This window comes from Erithacus rubecula (genome assembly GCF_903797595.1).
Source record: "Erithacus rubecula genome assembly, chromosome: 1".
NCBI classification, from domain to species: domain Eukaryota; kingdom Metazoa; phylum Chordata; class Aves; order Passeriformes; family Muscicapidae; genus Erithacus; species Erithacus rubecula.
The window spans coordinates 18,789,447-18,808,172 of record NC_136658.1 but is presented as its reverse complement, the minus strand read 5'-3'; the positions used below and the strand labels follow the sequence as shown (position 1 = coordinate 18,808,172).

The 18,726-nt window shown below is 45.1% G+C and overlaps 2 protein-coding genes across 2 annotated transcripts in view; both read left to right on the top strand.

The window, feature by feature from the left end:
• Positions 1–589: 589 nt before the first annotated feature.
• LOC306807074 (uncharacterized protein) lies at positions 590–6,106 on the top strand (the record flags this gene model as incomplete). The annotated part of the gene is made up of 5 exons (XM_079316329.1): positions 590–666; positions 2,753–2,787; positions 3,734–4,097; positions 5,716–5,830; positions 5,963–6,106. 5 exons carry the CDS (start codon positions 590–592, stop codon positions 6,104–6,106), a joined length of 735 nt encoding a protein of 244 aa, XP_079172455.1.
• A 6,648-nt stretch (positions 6,107–12,754) lies between these two features.
• The window catches only part of LOC306807061 (uncharacterized protein), a gene marked incomplete at its 5' end in the record, with an annotated part of 50,306 nt that continues 44,334 nt past the window's right edge, over positions 12,755–18,726 (top strand). The window contains 5 exons of the mRNA XM_079316314.1: positions 12,755–12,833; positions 13,841–13,947; positions 14,517–14,619; positions 15,624–15,730; positions 17,025–17,127. Coding sequence (XP_079172440.1) covers positions 12,755–12,833; positions 13,841–13,947; positions 14,517–14,619; positions 15,624–15,730; positions 17,025–17,127 — 499 coding nt within the window. The remainder of the gene's footprint in view (positions 12,834–13,840; positions 13,948–14,516; positions 14,620–15,623; positions 15,731–17,024; positions 17,128–18,726) is intronic.

The window sequence follows — 18,726 nt, the reverse complement described above, 5'->3', positions numbered from 1 at the left end:
AAATCCTGAGCTCCACGCCAGATCAACTGACCAGGCAGAACACCAACATCACAGTGCAGATTATGAAAAAGCCAAATGTTTCAGAAGACTTTCAGATGACTTGTGGGGCTTAATAATTGGAATATTAATTCTGCCCCCACTCCACTAGCAGAAAAGACAGTGTTCTTTTTCTTAACTGTACATAAAACAACAAACAAATGCATTAATTGTGTCATTTAGCAGAGTGATTTAGGTGTCCTCAAGCACATACTTGTGGAATAACTGTTGGGTCTGTTCTCAGAGCTTAGTGTAAACTAAGCTGTATTAGCTGCTGAGATGTGTATCTGAAATTTTAATATGAGCATCTTTTGATGTTGAAGTTAATAATTTAATCTTAACTAACTAAATTGATAAAAGTGTGATATTATGAACTCATTGGCACAAAGTTTTTGCTCTCTTGAATGGCTTTTTTTTTAGTCTGTTGTGTAGTTTCAAGCAATGCTTGTTAAATTTTCTTACTTAGTTCAGTGTGTAGCTCACGGGGTGATTTATTCAATTGCATTTGATTATTGCCTTTTTTTTCTGCTTGTCTCAGGCATCTGTGGCAGTAATGGCTACAGTGAGTCAACTCTTGGATGCCAATGAAACAGAATTAATCTACAATAATATTGTCAATGCCACAACCAGGTAACTTTAGCTTTTTCCATTTTCTTTAGATGTCGTCAACAGCATTTTCCATTCTGTTTCAGGATGGAAGCAGTTCATGAACAAGTCAAAATATTTTTGGCATTCAGTTCCAATGTGTAATTTCCAATTTACACCAATATGAACATTGCTGGATTCTTCTGCTTTAAGAAAAGATGGAGTTAGGAAATGAGGAGCATTTCCCACTGGAGAGCCAAATCAGAGAGGAAGCTCAGAAATGGAACCTGTAGCTGTATAATAACAAATGGTGATAACTTTTATCCCACTCATTATTTTGATGCAGCCTCACAAAAGTAACAGATGATTAACATCTCATAGCCCAGTGTTGCAATCCAGTTTGCTCCACTAAATTCAACCTCCACTGTGATTCTGTTTTTGGCACAGAGCAGTAAGTCCAGTGTGTTGTTGGATTGACCTAGACAGGATGAACAGCAGTATGAAGCATAAATCCTAACTCATACACTGCTAATTGTTGCAGATTCAGCTCTGAGAAAGTTTCAGTTAACAAAGCTAAAAATACAGGAAAATGTTCCTGAGCTTATTGGTGATCTCAGTACTGAAGTTCAGGTACTGTTCAACATTTTAAGTAAAAATAAGTCCTTTCTTGTTTTGCAAATTACAAGTGGGAAAAATTTTAATGAATATTCACAGAAAATCTCTTTTGGGGAAGAAAACCCTTAGCTGGTTGGTTTTTATGCATACTGATGCCTGGTACAGGAAATGCAAATGTTAAATGAGCTAGATAATCTTATTTATAGAGGAATGTAAATGTACATGTAATGGCTGGAATGCTTTTGGTGTTTGGGACTTTTTTTTCAGTTGTTTTGTTTTCTAAAATTGAGGGTGTGTTGAATCTTTGACCATAACTCTACAAACATCGAGATCAAGAACAAGTACATACTTTGCCTGAAATTTGAAAATATCAACCATTTCAACTAAAATTGCTTCTTCTGACAGGTGTCAGCCAGGACACACACATTCTAACATCTGCAAACTGGAATTACTCACTTGGGATTTTTTCAGATGTCCATTACTAATGTTCTATAGTGCTTGGAGGATAAATTGGTATTGACTAGGAGAAAAAGAAAAAAAAAAAATTATAGTTCCTCTGCTTCAATTGCTTCAAAAGCTGGTGGGTGTGGGAGAGCTGAGCTTCAAACATGTGCATTTCAGTGAAATCACAAGAGCTTCATATGGGGAACCTGAAACCAGCAGACTTGTCCTCAGTCTCTCAATGTAATGGCAGTGCCACTAAGACATCACAACAGTATAAAAAAGGTGAAGTCAGTCAGTGCTTAGTTCAGAATGCTGGGTGGACAGTGTGCTGGGATAACAACAAACATAACATTTGCAGAGATGTGCTTTGGACAAGGCTGTGGGAATGAAATGCAAGATTGAATGAATGGAATTGCCTCCAGTCCAGATAATAATTGTAGCACTGTTCATGGGTGAACCATTCAACGAACCAAGACAATATTTGGGTGACACTTTGGCTCTGGCAGGGTATCTCTAGGGGACACAGAAAAACAGCCATTGCAGTGGGGTGTATTTCTCTGTAGTGCTTGCTGATACAATCCCTAAAAATTACTCCATCACATTCACTAGAGCAACTTCTACTGGTGTAACTGGTGAAGGATTAATCCATTCAAGGAAAAGACTCTGTGGTCTTGTCTCTTCTTCAAGCTTTTGAGAAGTTGGCATCCAAAGTCTGTGCCTTCTTTTGAGACTCAAAAGAATCCTTCACAGTTAAGGGCCCTGACTTTTATCCAGGTACTCAAAATCTGGCTCCTGAATATTTGTTGATGTAAATTGTTCCTTGTTGGTAAGTTACTAGGTAATTATTTTATAAACAACCAGTGGCTTAACTAATTCTTGTCCCTCAATAGGGGCCCTTGCATCTGGCTGTGATGAATTTTTGCCATATAATTTGAAAATCAAGCATGAAAAGGATTAGAAAAAGCAGTCAGACATCTTTTCCCTATTAACAGGATTTAGAAGTTAAATATTAAAGCAATCAAGACTTTAATATTTCATTTATATTATTATAATCTTTACAATTACCTTTTAGGAGGATAAAAGAAAATGAATCAGTGGATATGTTAGGTATTAGCATTTTCCTAAAGAGTTGTTTTCTGTCCTTGAAGTTTTCTTCCACCTGCCATCCACCATTTTTCCTAACGGATACAAGAAGAAATGCAAAATCCTTAAAATGGCTTTTTCTTCAGGAAATTATTTGTTCTCTCTTTCTATGCATATGTAGTGAACAGCTCCTCTCCTGCTCAGGATGGAGGGCTCAGAGTGTTTGCCTTTGAAGTGAGGCATTTTAGTGCCAAGAGAGTAGGCAGGTTTTAAAAAAAAATGGAGGATCTGGGAATCCCCAAATCTGGGAATTTGGGGTGCTGAATTCCCTTGAAAATCTGACTTCAGTGTTTCTACGAAACTGTTTATGGCCTCAGCTGAGGCTCAGCTTATATTTTGAGTTCTTGCCAACTGCTAGAACAGAGCCATTGAAAACTCATTTTCTAAATTACCCCTTTTAAAAGCTGCCCAAACCAAAATCTCGGTTATTGATTTCTTTAAAATTAACGTAATGAGTCTTACTGTGGTATTCAAAGGTAGTCATTAATTAGCTAGTGTTTTAACATAAAATGATCAATGGGTTGAATAGGATAGAAATACAGCTCACCATTGATCGGTGGGATTAGGATATGGTAAACTTCCAGTCTGCCTCTTATTCAAAAGCCTGCCCTTGGCTAGAACAATTATCTATCTCCAGAAGACTCCGGTCTGTCTAGGGGAAAACATCCCCCTGGGACCCAGCAGCACATCAGTTCTGTTATTTTATTTATTTTTTTTTCACCTGGGCAAGCATTCTTCATGACTATAGTAATGAAGTAGATACTATACATTCATACATACATATATACGTACTATACTAATGAAGTACATACATATATACATTCACACATACCATACATACACACTCTAGTAATGAAGTACACACATAGGAAGTACATATAGCACATAGTTCGGACTTTCCCAGCCACAGGAGGTCTGGGGCCGCCCGGATGGCAGCGCTTCGGATGCTCGGGCGTTGGGTCACCCGCCCGCGCCCCGCCCGTGTCCCGCTGCCCGCGTGTGTCCCCGCGGAGCGTTCCACGGTCGCTGTCCCCGCTCCGGCGTTGGGGCACACGGGAACCGCCGCGGCTGCAGAGCGCACGTCTCCTCTCGGTCCTGCGGATCCCACAGCCGATCTCCGCGGCTCGGCACAGCCTCTCGAGTTTGCCGAGCCCAGCCCGAGCCATGTTGCTGCCCGACCTGCACAGCGCGGCCGCCGGCGGGGACCTGTCCCGGCTGCGGCAGCGCTGGTGGCTGAACAAGCTCCGCATCAATGCCTACAACCGCGACAAGCAGTAAGGACAAACAGCAGGCCTCTCCAAAGGGTGGAATTGGTCACAATTATCTGAGTCAGGGTGGTTTTTTTACGCATGTGTTTTGCCTACTTTCAAGCCTAAGCAGTAAGAAAGGAGACAATCAGTGGAACAGGGAGCAGATGGCATCCCTTAGCCAAGGACATCCTGGAAGTAAAAGGCATTAAGGATGATGTAAATCAATATATTGTTGTGTCAGTAGAACAGATAGCAGAAGCATCCCTTAGTGAAGGACATCTGTAAAGGCTGTAGTAAATCAAGATATTGATGTATTTCTATGAATGTACAGCGCCAGTTTGGCAAAAGACTCAAGGTCCACGTATACTGTAGCTGTATTGTCTTCATTATAGTACTAAAAATCACACCTACAGATTAAAAATGCCCCTGCTCAGGTGAAGACCCCTCCCCCAAGCATGTATAGAAGTTAACTGTGGTTACACAACTTGTGTGGAAACTATTAACCAACCATAGTAGAGGGGCTGGACTTGGAAAGTTTTAAATTCTGAACTTCTATGTATAAATAATAGCATGGAAAGTCAAGTGGGGTATGCTTTATTTAGGAAGCACCACTGAGCACCCAGCCATGTGCAACTCTGAAACACATAATCAGTGTCTCTCTCAAGTGTGTAATTATTGGCTTGCTGCACACCAGGTAACAAACCCAATTTTACAGAGAAAACACTCACCCTGGCTGGTAGAGCCAGCAAAGCCCAGCATTGTGCCTGGCAGCCAGGCAGCCTTTTAGGAGCCCTGCCTGAACTGGAATAGGAGACAGTGAAAGCCCCACTCTGCTCTGCCCTGCTCTGGAGCCTGGGCCTGTACTTGATCTTCTTCTTGCCCCATCCCTATTTATTCAAGTGCTTAGGCTGGATGGGGCTCTGAGCAGTCTGGTCTAGTGGAAGGTGTCCCTGCTCATGGCAGGGGTTGGAACTAGATGACCTTTAAGGTCCCTTTGAACCCAAAACTTATTGAGATTTGATGATTCTGTGGAGCTCATCAAACCTTCATTCAAGCAGAGACAGCTCCTTTCCAGGTGCCAGACTGAGCGGCTTGGTTTAGCAGGGCATGTATTCACAGAAAGCCAGCACAGCTGGCTTCCCAGTGCTGTCAGAAGTCCCATCCCATCTGTCTCTGGGACAAAACTGGTGCAGGACTGATGGGGGTGAGGAACTCAGGAGCTCACACTGGTTCTATACTCTCTGGAGACTTACACAGCCTCCATTGCTAAGCAGTGTTTACCCTAAGTCAAGGACATTTCCGGTGTCTCATGCTTTGCCAGTGAGAAAGTACACAAAAGCTGGAGGGAGCTTAGCCAGGTCAACATTCTGGAATGGGATGAGGCATCAGTCAGTGGGTTGTGGGCAGCTGTATTGTACATCACAGGTTTTTCTTGGAATTTTTTGTTTACTATTATTATCATAATATTTATTTTATTTCTTTTGTTCTATTTATCAATCTGTTGTAATTAGTTTTTTAAAGTTTTAATTTTGATTCTCCTGTTTGTTCCACTAGGGTGGGAAGGGAGAGGGTGTGAGCGAGTGGCTGCATGGTGCTTAATTGCCATCTGGACTTAAACCAATTGCATATGTTTAATTTCTAGGACTCCTCTGCATCTTGCTTGCATAAATGGCCATGTGGATGTTGTTCAGTTTCTGGTAGAAAAGAAGTGCAAGCTAAACCCTCGTGACAAATTGAATAAATCACCACTAATGAAGGTATGCAGAAGGGGCATATGTTCTCTAACCTTTGATGACGCTCATACTTTCCAGTGTTGGCAAACTCCAGGAGTTCTGACAGTGAGAAACACAGATGTTGGAAGTTATTCCTCCTTTGTGTCTTGTTTCCAGGCAGTAGAGCACCAGCACAGGGACTGTGCAGCTATCCTGCTGGAGCACGGTGCCGACCCCAACCGCAAAGGTGTGAGCGGTAACACTGCCCTTCACTTGGCCGTCATGGTTTCTAGCAAATCCCCTGCTGGAGCTGTTACTTGAGCACGGTGCAGATATTGAGGCTAAGAATCAGGTAAGCTTGGACTTTGGGTGAAGCTGCTCTTCCCAAGCCAACTTGCTCGACTTCAACCTGTTATTCTAAGAGACATGGTTTCTTCTTTCAGTTGGGGTACACTCCACTTGTTCTTGCAATCACCGAAAACCGTGAAGAAATGGTCAAGTTCCTTATTCAAAAAGGAGCTGATGTGAATGCTCAGGATAACGTTTTTAGGTAAAGGATTTGCCAAAAATGCATGTGGGAGTCCTTAGAACCGTTTGAGTCGGATGGGAGCCATAAGAATGAGCTTTGAAAAAGGACCAGGAGTCTCCCAGAAGGATCTCCTGTGTGACTTGTGAAAGCAGACCTGGGTTCAGTTGCTGACTTTCTTCAGGGGGTGATTTCCACACTGAGGACTGAAAAAATGCACTGTTTGCTGTGTCACATGCCTACGTGAGCATGCACACAAAGGCACACAGGCCTGTGCTCTGGGCAGGTGATTATTCAGGAAGACCTCCTGAGGACCCACCAAACTGAATTCTCCAGCACTTGTAGGTGTGTGGCTGTGCCTTCACTCTGCCTGGAGGAGAGGGGAAATGAATTGTTCAAGGAGCAAAGAGGAATTGAAGTGTTGGCTAGGCAATGTCTGCAAAAGCTGATATATTTACTCTTATCTCTTGGATTCCCTAGGACCCCTCTTACAATTGCTACTGTTTCTGGGAATAAGAAAGCAACAGAACTTCTTCTTCAGCATGGTGCTGTTTCTTCAGAGTCAGACAAGAGAGTATGTCAAACTTTCACCAAAGTGATTCAAGATGTGTAAGTGTTTCATATCATTGTTAGAACACCTACATTCTCCCTTTTTGGTAACAGCAGTAGGGTTAAATGAGGTGCTGAGAGATTTGTAGAAGCTGAGGTCAGTGATGTCTTCTGATGTATCTCTTTCCATGTCAAGAGTAGATTTAGAAGTTGAGGAAAACTTTTTCCCTTCCCCTCAGTTGTCTCTGAGAATTCACCTGTGTGCTTCCAAGTTCCACTGCATTGGCAGCAGCTACTTGCCTTTTGTTTCAGACATCATGTTTGGATATCTAACTGATATCCCCTGTGTGCTTAACCAGCCTAAGGAAAAAAGCCCTCTTCCACAGTGATGGCAGCTAAGGGATGGGTGAATGGATTGCATTATTCCTATGAGCATGCCTTTTCTAGCTATAAACAATAGCCCATGAACTCTTGCCTCTGGATCTTGACTTTATTTCTTCTTCCCCTACCCCTTCTGGCAACCTGTATTGATGGGAAGCAGAGAGAAGGAAGTTTGTGTAACCTGTGTGGTAAAACCCCTTTAGGAATAAAGCATGTTTGAAAATTGCTCTTACAATATGTGGTGCTCATTCCTCCCCTCCAGGCTTCTGGCACAGTATAAATGTCATGATAGTGCACCATTCTGCACAGCAGCCTTGACCTGAAGAACATGTTTAATTTTTTTTTTTCTTGTTTGATTGGGTTTTTTAATTTGTTTTTCTACTTATTAAACAAACCCAAGCCCCAGCTAACCCAGGGTTGTCTGAAGACAACACATGTCTTGGAACGCAAGTACAGTACTTGTAGCCACTTGGGAGCTCTTTAAACTCTCAGGTCCTCAGACTAACCGTGGGAATTTCTGAAGGGAATTTCTGAAGCCCTTCAAAGTGAGGACCAGGACTGAGGAGACATTAAACCATCTTGACATGGAGACTAGCTGCAGCACTAGCATGGCATCTAGCTGAGGTAGAGGCTTTGGTGATGTCAGTTTGCCACGAGGCTTGTTAATTTCATTGGCCCTTGAAATGGAGAGGGGATTTATCAGATGAGACTGTAGCCAGACTGCAACAGGTGTGAGTTACTCCATAGATAAGACTGGGAACCTGTACTGTCAGCATGCCTGTAAGGAGGATTTCAGTCTCCATTACTCTAGGACCGCAGTACATTCTGTGTGTGTGTTTTACCCTTTAGCAGTTGTCTGTGAATATGGGTAGAATGGAACATGCATGGCTTTTGCTCTTCCTGCAGAGTGCATGGAAGTCTGGGGGGGGGGGTTTCACCTAATGCATCTTCTTCCTTTCTATATTTGGTATTGCTAATGAACAAATTGGCAGCTCCTGCTATGAGACAACTTCTGTCATTCCCTTGGGAATATCTTCATTGGAAGAGTCAGGTAAGATACTTTTCTATCAAGGAGATAATGAAGAAAATCACTGTGGCTTGTAACAGAATGATACCAAATCAATGGGATGCTGGTCTGGAGGGATGGGCCAAAGAACTAGAAAATAAACACTCAACAGCATGCTTCTTATCTTATTTCTAAGATGATGGGCCAAAAGAAGAAGAAGCAGAAAAGGAAGAGAGTGGTCCAGCTGCAGACCAAAATAAAGTGTCTGTTCACACTATCACAGCACAGACCTACAGAGGTAATTACAGAGGGACTAGATGGTTGACTTTGTAAGCCCCCCCCGGAGTGAGGAACAGCAGAGTGAAATAAGCACTCACAGAAATGACTAATTCCTTCTTGTCTTTTGTTTGAAGTCCGCAAAGCAGAAGGACCAGAGAAAAAGGAAGACAAATGCCGCCTCTGGAATCCTGAGGTACCTTCTCTGAGGGAAAAAATGGGGTTCCTCTGACTCCCTGGATTCTGGGTTTATTTGCCTTTACTGTTTCTGTCACACACTCATAACTTGGGCCTTGACATGTTGCTGCTTCAGACAAGCTCTTCAGTTAAGACTGGGGCAAAGTGAAGTCAAGTTAATGTTGTGCGTCTCCTTGTGGCTGATCCCCAAGATGGATTTCTAGGACAAAGAAATAGCACTTGCTTCTGTTTACAACCCTCTGAAATCCTAGAAGGCTGCCATTGTGAGAATTGCTTTTTTCCACCTCACAGATCTCTTCTGTGGATCCAGCCAATGCTAAATGGTTGTGTATGACCCACAGTTTAGATCTCTATTTCTTCTGCCTAGGTTCTCTCTAGCTTGGGGAGGTAGACTTTGTCCCATTTTGAAAGCTCTGCTCATCAACTAATGTTGTGTGTCTCCCCGAGGGTGACCTTCAAGCTGCATTTCTACGACAAAGGAAGTAAAACTTCCTTCTGCTTACAGTCCTCTGAAGTCCTAGAAGTCTGGTGTTGTGAGAACGGACTTTTACCTCATCACAAATCTCTTTTATGAATCATCAATGTCAAATGGTTGTGTATGACCCACAGTTTAGATATTTAATTTTCTGCCTAGGTTCTCTCAAGCTTGTGCAAGTGGATTTCATTCTATTTTGAACAATCTGCTCGAGAGAGATGCCAAACGCAGTGGCTGCGTTCGCCCTTTTTGTTCTTTCCATTACTCGATCCCTCTCTTGTTAGGCCTGTTGGCTGAAGCAGAAGCTTTGTGTGTGGAAGTGTGTACACAAGGAGCATGTGCCAGCTCTCACACGTGTCTTTTAAATTACACAGCATCTCAGTGGTTTTCTGGACAAAGCGATTAACCGCGTGCAGCGTCCTGCTGGAAAATGCAGCAGAGCGGGCGAGCGCTCTGCGGCTAAGGAGCGTGGCAAAGGTAACTTCAGAGGCACTAACTGGTTACATTTATAAGTTTCTATGGAGTGAAAAAGATTTGGAAAAAGACTGAAACAAGCATTCAGGTCTATAATTAACTTCTTATGTTTTTCTTAGGGGTCTTGCAACCAGCAGGAGGAGCAGCAGGAATGGAAGACACTGACTCTTCCCTGGATTCTGAGGTAGCTTTTCCAAGGGAGACAGTAAGATCCCTCTGACTCAGGGGATCGCTCCTGGGCTCGTTTTCCTTTGCTGCTGCCTCTGCCACACACTCGTAACTTGGACCTTAACTAGCCACTGCTTCGGATAATCTGTTCAGTTTGGACTGGGACAAAGTGAGGCCCCAGCTAATGTCCCAAGCCTCCTTGTGGCTGACCTCCAAGCTAGATTTCTAGAATAGCACAGAGCAGTAAAGCTCCTCTGAAACCAGGGAAAGGCTGGCATAGTGAGGACTGCTGTTTTTCCATCACTCACATTACCCCTTGTCCCTTCCTGCTGTAAAAGGGGAGTTGGGGAGGATTCTTTTTGATAGATTTCATGGACGAAAATAAAATCCTAGTGCAGCAATATTATACCTGATAACTGTTTATTGATAAAGAAGGATAAGAGCTCCAAGCCAAGGGGGATAGAAAAGAGACCAAAGAGGGGGAAAGAGAGACCGAGATAGAAAGAGAAGGCAGGGACAGCTCACTGCCCTGCACCCTGGGCAGGCTGTGGGCATCAGCTTGGCAGATAGAATGTGGATGCCACAAGATGCCAGGAGTCTTGCCAGACGAGATTCTCAAACCACAGCTGGCTGCGTGGCGTGTCCATCCCTTCCATTGGCGAGCACGCCGCCGTGGCCACGGGCACGCTCCTGGAGCAGCTGCAGGTTCTCAGTCATTGAAGTTTTCTCTCTCCCAGTCGGCTGCCATGTAAAGGCTCACCAGGGACATGGCTCCCAGCAGGTGTACAACCCCTGAAGTTGTTTTTTTCACCTCATGTATGACATGTGCTCAGGTATTAATAAAAATCAGATTGATTTCTCTCACTTCTCTAGGTGCAGTCACTGTCAAACAGTTCCCATATGACTTACACTTTAGATAATAATTTCTTCTGCCTAGGTCCTCTCTAGCTCAGGGAGGTGTCTTTGATCATATTGTGAAAACCCTGCTGAACATGCTGGCTATGTTGGCTCCTTTTGTTTATTTTGTCCCCTGATCCCACTCCTTAGGCCTGTTGGCAGAAGAAGTTTTGAACACGGAGGGAAATGGGTGTGGAAGCAGCCTCTACCAGTTCTAATGTGTGTATCTTTTAAATTGTACAGAGTGATCCTGAAAGTCAAGGGAGAATGTGGACCGGTTTGTGGCTTCCTGCTGCAAACAGCAACAGGTTGGATGCACGCTCTGTCACAGTGGGATGTGACAAAGGTAATTTCAGGACTACGTGTTTACCTTTGTGAGCCTCTCTGGAGTGAAGCAAGTAGAAAAAAGCAGAGTGAAACAAGCACTCACCAAAATAACACATTTCTTGTATTTCTTAGGTGTCTTGTCAGCAGCATCAGTAGCAGCAGAAAAGGAAGCTGGTGATCCCTCTTGGGGTTCTGAGGTACCTTCTCTGAGGGAGGCAGTGGGGGCCCTCTGGCTCACCTACTTCTCAACTCATTCCATTTTGATGCTGCTTCTGCCACATGCTCCTTACTTGGACCTTCATATACTTCTGCTTCAGATAATCTGTTCAGTGAGAACTGGGAGAAAGTGAAGTCCAGCTAATGTCTGGGGTCTCCTTGTGTCTGATCCCAAGCTAGATTTCTAGGACAAAGAAGTACCTCTTCCTGTTACAGTCCTCTGAAGTCTAGAAGGCTGGCATTGTGATAATAGCCCTTTTCCTCCTCACAAATATATTTTGTCAATTATCAATGCCAAGTGGTTGTATAAGACCCATAACGTAGGGATTTATGTCTTATGCCTAGGTTCACTCTAGCTTGGGTAGGTGGACTTGGTCTTGCTTTAAAAATGCTGCTCAACAACAAGGATGAATGCACTGGCTTTGTTTGCCCTTTTTGATCTTTTCGAATTATCTTACCCCTCTCCTTAGGCCTGTTGGCTGAAGCAGAAGCTTTGAGCATGGAAGTGGGTGGAGAAGCCCCCTGTGCCACTTTTCACAGGTGTCTTTTGATTTGCACAGGCTTTCTCTGATATTGCGGAGGAAGTGTTGGGTGGCAAGAGGCATCCTGCAGCAGAGCACAAAGCAGTGGCTGTTTGCTCTGCAGCAACGCAGCGCAGCAAAGGTAATTTCAGAGGGACCACATGTTTACCTTTGTGAGCCTCTCTGGAGTGAGCCAGATGCAGAAAGTCAGAGAAAAAGAAACACTCATAGCTATAATGTGCTTATCTTCCCTTAGGGGTCTTGAAACCAGCATGTAGACAAGGGATGAAGGAAGATGGAGTCTTGCAGCCAGCAGGGGGAGAAGCAATAGATGAAGACAATGATTCTCCCTGGGATTCTGAGGTACCTTCCCTGAGGCAGACAGTGCGGGTCCCTCTGACTCACCTGCTCCATTATCCTTTGATGCTGCTTCTTCCACACGTTTATAACTTGCACCTTGACACACTACTGCTCCTCCAGACAAGCAGTTCAGTTGGGACAGGGACAAAGTAAGGTCCAGCTAGTGTCCTGGACCTCCTCACAGGTGATGTCCATGTGGGATTTCTAGGGCAAAGAAGTAGAACTTCTCCTGGTTACGGTCCTCTGAAGTCCTAGAAGGCTTCTAGGCAATGTCAAAATTGGATTTTCTTACCTCACAGATCCCTTCTGTGGATCCAGTCAATGTCAAATGGTAGAGAAGGATCCACAGTGTCTTCTCCCTAGGTTCTCTGTAGCTTGGGCACGTGGACTTTGTCCAGTTTTGAAAGATCCATGCAAGACAAATGCCAACATGTTGTTTGCCCTTTTGTTCTTTCCACCACCTGATCCCTCTCTTGTTAGGCCTCTTGGCTGAAGCAGAAGCTTTGGGTGTGGAAGGGGGTGGAGAGGCAGCCTGTGCCACTTCTCATGTGTGTTTTTTTACTTACCACAGACTGATTCTGAAGAGGAAGGGAAAATGTCACCTGCTTTCCATCTTCCCCCTGCAAAGAGCAACAAGTTGGATGCTCTCTCTGCTGCAATGGAATGTGGCAAAGGTAATTTCAGCGGGACTACATGTTTACCTTTGTGAACCTCTCAGAAGTGAACCACATGCAGAAAAGCAGAGAAAAGGAAACACTCATAGCTGTAATGTGCTTATCTTTCCTTAGGGGTCTTGAAACCAGCATGTAGAGAAGGAATGAAGGAAGATGGAGTCTTGCAGCCAGCAGGAGGAGAAGCAATGGATGAAGACAATGATTCTCCCTGGGATTCTGAGGTACATTTCCTGAGGCAGACAGTGCGGGTCCCTCTGACTCACCTGCTCCATTATCCTTTGATGCTGCTTCTTCCACACGTTCAGATCTTGCACCTTGACACACTACTGCTCCTCCAGACAATCTTTTCAGTTGGGCCAGGGACAAAGTAAGGTCCAGCTAGTGTCTTGGACCTCCTCACAGGTGATGTCCATGTGGGATTTCTAGGGCAAAGAAGTAGAACTTCTCCTGGTTACGGTCCTCTGAAGTCCTAGAAGGCTTCTAGGCAATGTCAAAATTGGATTTTCTTACCTCACAGATCCCTTCTGTGGATCCAGTCAATGTCAAATGGTAGAGAAGGATCCACAGTGTCTTCTCCCTAGGTTCTCTGTAGCTTGGGCACGTGGACTTTTTCCAGTTTTGAAAGATCGATACAAGACAAATGCCAAACATGTTGTTTGCCCTTTTTGTTCTTTCCACCACCTGATCCCTCTCTTGTTAGGCCTCTTGGCTGAAGCAGAAGCTTTGGGTGGGGAAGGGGGTGGGGAGGCAGCCTGTGCCACTTCTCATGTGTGTTTTTTTACTTACCACAGACTGATTCTAAATGTGAAGAGAAAATATCAGCTGCTGTCCATCTTCCCCTGCAAAGAGCAACAAGTTGGATGCTCTCTCTGCTGCAATGGAATGTGGCAAAGGTAATTTCAGAGGGACTACATGGATAGCTTGGTGAGCCTCTCAGAAGTGAACCACATGCAGAAAAGCAGAGAAAAAGAAACACTCATAGCTATAATGTGCTTGTGTTTTCTTAGGTGTCTTGAAACCAGCATGTGGACAAGGGATGAAGGAAGATGGAGTCTTGCAGCCAGCAGGAGGAGAAGCAATAGATGAAGACAATGATTCTCCCTGGGATTCTGAGGTACCTTCCCTGAGGCAGACAGTGCGGGTCCCTCTGACTCACCTGCTCCATTATCCTTTGATGCTGCTTCTTCCACACGTTCAGATCTTGCACCTTGACACACTACTGCTCCTCCAGACAATCTTTTCAGTTGGGCCAGGGATAAAGAAAGGTCCAGCTAGTGTCTTGGACCTCCTCACAGGTGATGTCCATGTGGAATTTCTAGGGCAAAGAAGTAGAACTTCTCCTGGTTACGGTCCTCTGAAGTCCTAGAAGGCTTCTAGACAAAGTCAAGATTGGATTTTCTTACCTCACAGTTCCCTTCTGTGGATCCTGTCAAAGTCAAATGGTAGAGGATGATCCACAGTGTCTTCTCCTTAGGTTCTCTGTAGCTGGGCACTTGGACATTGTCCAGTTTTGAAATATCTACGCAAGAGAGATGCCAAGCGTGCTTTTTGCCCTATTTATTCTTTCCACCACCTGATCCCTCTCTTGTTAGGCCTCTTGGCTGAAGCAGAAGCTTTGGGTGTGGTGTTGGGTGGAGAGGCAGCCTATGCCACTTCTCATGTGTGTTTTTTTACTTACCACAGACTGATTCTGAAGGTGAAGAGGAAATGTCAGCTGCTGTCCAGCTTCCCCCTGCAAACAGCAACAAGTCTGATGCTCACTCTGCTGTAGTAGAGCACATCAAAGGTAATTCCGGAGGGACCACATGGATAGCTTTGTGAGCCTCTCTGGAGTGAGCCAGGTGCAGAAAAGCAAAAGAAAAACACTCATAGCTGTAATGTGCTTATCTTTCCTAAGGGGTCTTGAAACCAGCATGTAGAGAAGGAATGAAGGAAGATAGAGTCTTGCAGCCAGCAGGGGGAGAAGCAATGGATGAAGACAATGATTCTCCCTGGGATTCTGAGGTACATTTCCTGAGGCAGACAGTGCGGGTCCCTCTGACTCACCTGCTCCATTATCCTTTGATGCTGCTTCTTCCACACGTTCAGATCTTGCACCTTGACACACTACTGCTCCTCCAGACAATCTTTTCAGTTGGGCCAGGGACAAAGTAAGGTCCAGCTAGTGTCTTGGACCTCCTCACAGGTGATGTCCATGTGGGATTTCTAGGGCAAAGAAGTAGAACTTCTCCTGGTTACGGTCCTCTGAAGTCCTAGAAGGATTCTAGGCAATGTCAAAATTGGATTTTCTTACCTCACAGATCCCTTCTGTGGATCCAGTCAATGTCAAATGGTAGAGAAGGATCCACAGTGTCTTCTCCCTAGGTTCTCTGTAGCTTGGGCACGTGGACTTTTTCCAGTTTTGAAAGATCGATACAAGACAAATGCCAAACATGTTGTTTGCCCTTTTTGTTCTTTCCACCACCTGATCCCTCTCTTGTTAGGCCTCTTGGCTGAAGCAGAAGCTTTGGGTGGGGAAGGGGGTGGAGAGGCAGCCTGTGCCACTTCTCATGTGTGTTTTTTTACTTACCACAGACTGATTCTAAATGTGAAGAGAAAATATCAGCTGCTGTCCATCTTCCCCTGCAAAGAGCAACAAGTTGGATGCTCTCTCTGCTGCAATGGAATGTGGCAAAGGTAATTTCAGAGGGACTACATGGATAGCTTGGTGAGCCTCTCAGAAGTGAACCACATGCAGAAAAGCAGAGAAAAAGAAACACTCATAGCTATAATGTGCTTGTGTTTTCTTAGGTGTCTTGAAACCAGCATGTGGACAAGGGATGAAGGAAGATGGAGTCTTGCAGCCAGCAGGAGGAGAAGCAATAGATGAAGACAATGATTCTCCCTGGGATTCTGAGGTACCTTGCTTGAGGCAGACAGTGCAGGTCCATCCGACTCACCTGCTCCATTATCCTTTGCTGAACAATCTGTTCAGTTGGGACAGGGACAAAGTGAGGTCCAGCTAGTGTCCTGCACCTCCTTACAGGTGATGTCCATGTAGAATTTCTAGAGCAAAGAAGTAGAACTTCTACTGGTTTAGTCCTCTGAAGTTCTGGAATGGCTTTAGACATTGTCAGATTTGGTTTTTCCCACCTCGGAGATCTCTTCCGTGGATCCACTGAATGTCAAATGGTTGTGGATGATCCAGAAGTTCTTCTATTTAGGTTCTCTCTAGCTAGGTGTCCCAATGTGACTTGGGATTGCCAATTTGATTATATTTGTTTTCATTTTAAGATAGGATTTAGGAGCAAAGACAGGGCAGGCTTAAAATTGTATATGAAGGAATTTATTAATAACAGAAAAAGATTTTAGAAAAAGTTTTCTAGGTTATTGCCTCCTTCCTTCATTCCACATTTCTTAACAACAACATATAGAAAACACTTCTGTCAGTTATCTACTTAAATAATCATTTCAGTTCACTCTAGAGACAAAAGTTCCCTTTTTAGATTTAGGCTTAGGGAGTGTATGAGGTGAGCCCTCGGTGGCTCCCCTGTGGCCCTGATCGACCATGCTGTGGGGAGAGGGAAGCCGAGCCAAGCCGTGCTGGGGCTGTGCCGTGTTTGGGCTGTGCCAGGGCCGGACATGAACCAGGGCCAGGGCCAGAGCCAGGCCAGGGGGTTGGGCTGAGCCGGAGCAGGGAGCCGAGCCGGGCTGCGCCAAAGCCGAGCAGAGCAGAGCAGAGCCGGGGCCGCCTGGGGCCGGGGCCCTGGGGGTTGCTACCGGCCTCACAGCCAGAAGGACAAAGAGGGCGAATCACCCTAGCAACGTGATTTATGAAAGCGAAATAACTTTTCATTGGCCACCTGGGATGTCAACCAATAAATCAGGTCCTTGATTGGTTCCCACTGCCCACAGAGGAAGTTCCCAGAGAGGGGACAGCCCCCCCGTTTCCAGGCTTTTGTGCTGCTCTTCCCAGGCGGCTGCCATTCCCCCCTCCATGTGAAACCAGCATGCTTGGGCAGGTGGACTTTGTCCAATTTTGAAAGATCAACGCAAGAGGGATGCCAAATATGCTGTTTCCCCTGTTTATTCTTTGCACCACCTGATCCCTCTCTTGTTAGGCCTCTTGGCTGAAGCAGAAGCTTTGGGTGGGGAAGGGGGTGGAGAGGCAGCCTGTGCCACTTCTCATGTGTGTTTTTTTACTTACCACAGACTGATTCTGAAGGTGAAGAGGAAATGTCAGCTGCTGTCCAGCTTCCCCCTGCAAACAGCAACAAGTCTGATGCTCACTCTGCTGTAGTGGAGCACATCAAAGGTAATTCCGGAGGGACCACATGGATAGCTTTGTGAGCCTCTCTGGAGTGAGCCAGGTGCAGAAAAGCAAAAGAAAAACACTCATAGCTATAATGTGCTTATCTTTCCTTAGGGGTCTTGAAACCAGCATGTAGAGAAGGAATGAAGGAAGATGGAGTCTTGCAGCCAGCAGGGGGAGAAGCAATGGATGAAGACAATGATTCTCCCTGGGATTCTGAGGTACATTTCCTGAGGCAGACAGTGCGGGTCCCTCCTACTCACCTGCTCCATTATCCTTTGATGCTGCTTCTTCCACACGTTCAGATCTTGCACCTTGACACACTACTGCTCCTCCAGACAATCTTTTCAGTTGGGCCAGGGACAAAGTAAGGTCCAGCTAGTGTCCTGGACCTCCTCACAGGTGATGTCCATGTGGGATTTCTAGGGCAAAGAAGTAGAACTTCTCCTGGTTACGGTCCTCTGAAGTCCTAGAAGGCTTCTAGGCAATGTCAAAATTGGATTTTCTTACCTCACAGATCCCTTCTGTGGATCCAGTCAATGTCAAATGGTAGAGAAGGATCCACAGTGTCTTCTCCCTAGGTTCTCTGTAGCTTGGGCACGTGGACTTTGTCCAGTTTTGAAAGATCTATGCAAGAGAGATGCCCAATGTGCTGTTTGCCCTATTTATTCTTTCCACCACCTGATCCCTCTCTTGTTAGGCCTCTTGGCTGAAGCAGAAGCTTTGGGTGTGGAAGGGGGTGGAGAGGCAGCCTGTGCCACTTCTCATGTGTGTTTTTTTACTTAACAAAGAGTGATTCTGAAGAGGAAGGGAAAATGTCACCTGCTTTCCATCGTCCCCCTGCAAAGAGCAACAAGTTGGATGCTCTCTCTGCTGCAATGGAATGTGGCAAAGGTAATTTCAGAGGGACTACATGTTTACCTTTGTGAGCCTCTCAGAAGTGAATCACATGCAGAAAAGCAGAGAAAAGGAAACACTCATAGCTGTAATGTGCTTATCTTTCCTTAGGGGTCTTGAAACCAGCATGTAGAGAAGGAATGAAGGAAGATGGAGTCTTGCAGCCAGCAGGAGGAGAAGCAATAGATGAAGACAATGATTCTCCCTGGGATTCTGAGGTACCTTCCCTGAGGCAGACAGTGCGGGTCCCTCTGACTCACCTGCTCCATTATCCTTTGATGCTGCTTCTTCCACACGTTCAGATCTTGCACCTTGACACACTACTGCTCCTCCAGACAATCTTTTCAGTTGGGCCAGGGATAAAGAAAGGTCCAGCTAGTGTCTTGGACCTCCTCACAGGTGATGTCCATGTGGAATTTCTAGGGCAAAGAAGTAGAACTTCTCCTGGTTACGGTCCTCTGAAGTCCTAGAAGGCTTCTAGACAAAGTCAAGATTGGATTTTCTTACCTCACAGTTCCCTTCTGTGGATCCTGTCAAAGTCAAATGGTAGAGGATGATCCACAGTGTCTTCTCCTTAGGTTCTCTGTAGCTGGGCACTTGGACATTGTCCAGTTTTGAAATATCTACGCAAGAGAGATGCCAAGCGTGCTTTTTGCCCTATTTATTCTTTCCACCACCTGATCCCTCTCTTGTTAGGCCTCTTGG